At 39.8% G+C, this 4,968-nt stretch overlaps 1 protein-coding gene across 1 annotated transcript; it reads right to left on the bottom strand.

Annotated features, from left to right (window-relative positions):
* Window positions 1-1,784: 1,784 nt before the first annotated feature.
* LOC120575342 lies at window positions 1,785-4,407 on the bottom strand. Its single transcript, XM_039826059.1, has 9 exons — window positions 4,341-4,407; window positions 3,964-4,237; window positions 3,706-3,883; window positions 3,537-3,613; window positions 3,244-3,424; window positions 2,883-3,131; window positions 2,536-2,707; window positions 2,272-2,420; window positions 1,785-1,981 (listed from the first exon to the last, which is right to left on the bottom strand). The coding sequence occupies exons 1-9, from the start codon at window positions 4,343-4,345 to the stop codon at window positions 1,785-1,787; spliced, it is 1,482 nt and encodes a 493-aa protein (XP_039681993.1). The 5' UTR covers window positions 4,346-4,407.
* Between the last annotated feature and the right edge of the window lie 561 nt (window positions 4,408-4,968).

Raw genomic sequence — 4,968 nt, 5'->3', positions numbered from 1 at the left:
CTAATTATATCTGAGTCAGCACACATGTAGCTTAGGCATCATTTATTCTTCCATTTTTTGCATCTTTTGTTGGGGAAGTAACCTCCGTAAATGTGCATATGACAATTATTCACCTCAGTGATACATTATTCATTTAATTTATTAATAAACCTCTTGATTGTAATATTTCAGATGATTGAGCAAGATTTCTGCTCATGTCCAAAACTTTGTGCACATTCAAAATATAACTCATCCCATCTGTGCTCTCTGAGATTTGAAGGAGTCGTGATATTTTGTGAAAAAATAAAGTTATAATATAGGCTATTACGACGAATAAAGTCACTATATTTTAGAAAATAATCTATAGGCTACCTGCACCGTAGTCTGCTGTGCATTACGTGATTGCTCTGCTGATACGGTAGATCTCAGACCTCCTGACAGACACAGAGCCCCGTCTGAAACACAGAGCCCCGTTTGAGACGTTTAGGGAAGTGGCTGTAGCCTACGCTGCTAAACATCGGAGGTGGAAACCCGAAACTTCTGGCAGAAATACACGGAGCTCAAACGCGACACATCTGCCGCAGCATGTCCACAGCAGAGCGCATCCATAAACCTGAAGCTGCGCAGCTTTTACAGCGGAATGGACATTAAGCGCGTCCGGTTTCATATTTGTCAGTCAACTTTTCAAAATACATTTGGGGTTACACTCAAAACATTCGGGGCTGAACCCCCGGCAAAATGTTTTATGCTGAAGGAGACGGACCTGAGCTCCAGCAGGGTGTGTTGTGGACCTGAGGAGGGGAGCTGCGCCCGTGCGCTCCGGCCCAATTTAACCTCTGCCCTCAACACCTTTCAGCCACAAATATTCATTTTCCCAGTCTTTCTTGTACCCACACCTTCTCTTTTAATTGATGGCGGTGCCTCAGAGTCAGACTCAGTCTCTTTTCTCAATTTTTCGAATTGGAAAGCCGCCACCAAAAGTTCCTTCCCAGTGTGTCTAGTATGCATCGCGGCGCGCATGGCGCGTGCTGTCATGACAACAACAAAAAGTTGACAACAACCTAGTAAGCAGTTCAACTGAGGGGTGGGTGTGGCAACAGTAGCGTGCTGAACTGTCAAGTAATGTTCGTTTGGCTGCCTTGGGCTCGGCGGGGATATAGAGCGACCAACTTTTTGAGCAAGCATTGATTATGTGGACACGGTCTCAATTTGCGGGACGCATGAATTGGGCTTCAAACGCTGTTGGCGCACGGCTTACGCTGGTACGGGTGGTCACCCTAGCAGTAGTTAGTAGAGAGCTGTGGTGGTGCTGTAAGTGTTTTTGCATAGTGCTCGTGTTAGCCGCGGTATACGGCATTTTTCTTTACAATGTTTACATATTGTGTTGCTCTTGTCTGTCACTCTTTCGCCGTTTATTATTTCCGCAGGAAAACCAAAATGTTGCCACACAAATGATTTAAAAGTGGCAGGGGGATCTTCAATAGTAATTTCACGCTCCATCACGCTGACATCACATCGCCTCACGAGACAACTTTTCACCTCGACGAGAAATCTCGTCACGTTTTAATCTCGCGAGATCTCGTAAAACGAGATCTCGTCACACCCTTAATACATAATATGAAAAAAATACAGATATACACTATAAATAAGAGTGATGTTCACTATTGTCCAATCCTGTCCATACAGGCACCTTGCCTATCTTGGCTTTGTGAACTGGTGCTGGGGCTACTTGGGAAGGACTGTTAGGGTGGTAATCCCGTCGTGCGTTGTACGCCGGATACGCCTGCAGTTTCTTGATCCGGTGCCTAGTGGCAAATGTCGGTTCCGACTGTCCCTTGAGCAAAGCGGGACAGATGGCGTGCAACCACTTCCTCCTTTGAGGGTCTCTCATGTTCCGATGCCAGGTCCTTGGGGATGGGGATCAGTTTCAGCACCTCAACAAATGGAGTTGGGTCCTCAAACACCTCCTCGAAAACCAGCCTCATAAGTTCTTCCACATATTCTGTGAATTAATGCATATAAATAATCACTTAAGTGCTTAAGAAGAGCGTTCTTCTCAGACGCCACCTTATTTCTACATATTTGTTTTTTAGCCTTAACAATTTATTTGTTACGTTTACAATACTTGTACACACACACATACACACACACACACACACACACACACCTATGTGTCACTATTTGTAATTACAAGAGATGTTTTTCTAAAGTTAACACTACTTGTAAATATTCAATGTGTCACTATTGATGTTACATTATTTGTTATATAGATAAAAGTAGTTTAAAACTTACTGTATGTAGGGTCTGTTTTTACTGGCCTCGCAGTCACCTCCCCCTTCCTGGACTTGGGAAACACAACCATGAATACTGGTTGTCCTGCAGATGTTGTGGCTTGCTCGCGGTCTGCATTTTCATTGTAGTGCATGGCTGCAAGGTACAACCTACAAAAATACAATTGCAAACTGAAGTGACACAACAATTTTGATATTTTATATATATAAGCCATTAGGCAGTAGCTGTGGTGTATAATGTTACTGAATGTATTCATTCTATTACCTGCAAAGCATGCCCATGAAAGGGAAAACCCCATTCTTGGGTGTGAAGCGAAGGATCAAACTGTGGAAAGCCTCCAGGGATGATGTTTGGTAGTGGTGGCTCAGCTTCTCCACATCTTTGACAACCCTCTTATTGACCAGGATTTTTTCCACTTTGTAGAGCGCCATTGACCCTTAAATAAAATTAAAAAACATTTTATTAAAATTGCAGCCCATTAACACAGTAAATACAGCAATAATATTTCATTATAAAGGGCATTTGAGGTGAAGTTGTTTTTTGTTATTAATATTATGCAAGAAAAAGGTTTTGCATTTTAAAATTCTTTTAGTCACATTTTGTTTACATACCTGGTTGAAACCATTTACTTGGATCCCTTGACACTCGATCAGGATGTTGGCACTTAGGGAAAAGAGGGTTTTCATGCAAGTGCACGTTCTGGATGTGGTTGACAATCGACATCCACTTGGCTACCTTCTCTGGCCCTGATGTTGACGATGTTGCACTCCAGTAGACATGGCTTTTGATGCTACGCAGCCACTTCTTCAACACCCCGCAGTCCTTGTTTTGCGCAACTTTTTCAAGTTTCTTTGACAAACCTTGCAGAAAGTACATATGCAATAAATTTATATTCAGGACATTCTTTGACGAATAACTAAACACAAAGTATGTCAATGAGCCACACTGACATAAACAAGGATGAAGACGTACCTTTCTCAAAGTGCCACACATCATAGAAGTGGGTGATGCTGCGCTCCCTCAGATACTTCTGGATCTGTGGATGACGGTCGGTGACAATGTAGTCCATCACCAAACCGTTTGAATCCAGTAGATCCAGGCAACGTTTAAGGCCCTCCTTCTCCATGTGGTAACTACCACCTACTTCATTGCTCTGGTGGTGGGACAAAAATGCATAGATATAAATGTGAGACATTGAAAGCTATACAGAATCATCTTTCATCATGTCGCAAGGCAAAAAAAAAAAAAATAAATATGGGACCCACCTGAACAAGCTGAAGGTCAATAATGCGGTTACTGTCTAGGTGCATCAGTGTGTAGCTCCCATACTTTGCTGAGTGCCCTGAAGATTATATAACAAAGACGATGTCAAGGCTTTGCAATTCAAATTGAATGTTTAAGTACCATGCTTTTAAGAACAGACTTTTGTCTTACCTGGGGAGTCAGCTCGCATATCTCCACTGACTCCAATCTTTCCTCCATGCTGTAACTTTTGAAAAAGATGTTGCTGATCCGTCTTCCATTTGTGGATTATGGCTGGCTCCAGAAAACTCCTAGCATGCCTCCTGAAGGTGTCATACTGGAAAATCTGAAGATTCATGGCCTTGCATATCTGTGAAAACATGTAAAATTGGTACGTTTGTGAAAACAGTACAGTGATTGCCATTTCATATTAAATAGTTATAGCAATACCTTTTCCAGTTGGATGAAGGATGAACCGGTGAAATATGTTGCCGCTGACAGGTGTAGGTTGCCGACGGGGGTACTTCCTACAACAGGCTGACTCTGCCACTGTCTTGAATAGTTGCAGTGCGGGCAGAGCTGTGTGAATGACACATATGTTCCCATTTTTCGGCGCTGAACGTCACACTGCCTCTTGCATACAGGACAGCTTTGAAAAAGCTCCCTTAGGCAACTTTCAAAAACAATGTACTTATCATCCTTATAAGTAGACACTGGCTCAGACCTTAAAAAAACAGAAAGAATACATTCTTGCTTTAGCTTTCCTACCAAGTTTAACATTTCTGCTGATAAGTCATATTGAAATGTAATACAAATATCGAACTTACGACATGGCAGATTCGTCCGTTAGAACAGAGTCACCAGGGATATATGTTGAGTCTTGTGGCTCAGCTTGCAACTCTGTTATGTCCCTCTCTCCCCCCTCCCCCAAAAAAAAAAAAAACTCTTTTTAGCTTTTTAAAAAATTTTTATTTTTTTTTTTTTTTTAAAAAAAAAAAAAATTTAGTTTGTTTGAGGTTTTGTTTTTATATAAATAAAAAAAAAAAAAACAATTTTTTTTCTTTGTATAAAAAAAAAAAAAAAAAAAAAAATAATTTTTTTTTTTTTTGATTTTTACCCCCCCCCCCCTCCAAATTAAAAAAAAAAAAAAAAAAAAAAATAAAAAAAAAAAAAAAAAAAAAAAAAAAAAAAAAAAAAAAAAAAAAAAAAAAAAAAAAAAAAAAAAAAAAAAAAAAAAAAAAAAAAAAAAAAAAAAAAAAAAAAAAAAAAAAAAACAACTCTGTTGAGGGGTCCCCCCTTCTCCCCCCCCCCCTCAAAAAAAAAAAAACCGGGTCTTGAGATGAAAATTTTTTTTTTTTTTTTTTTTAAAGGAAAGAAAAAAAAATGTGGAGTTTTTGGGGGGTTTTTAATAAAAACAATAAAAAAAAAACACAATTTTTTTTTTGTAAAAAAAAA

Source organism: Perca fluviatilis, chromosome 15, assembly GCF_010015445.1.
Source record: "Perca fluviatilis chromosome 15, GENO_Pfluv_1.0, whole genome shotgun sequence".
In the NCBI taxonomy this organism is placed as follows: domain Eukaryota; kingdom Metazoa; phylum Chordata; class Actinopteri; order Perciformes; family Percidae; genus Perca; species Perca fluviatilis.
Note: the sequence above shows the minus strand (reverse complement) of the source record. Positions and strands in the feature narration are given on the sequence as shown.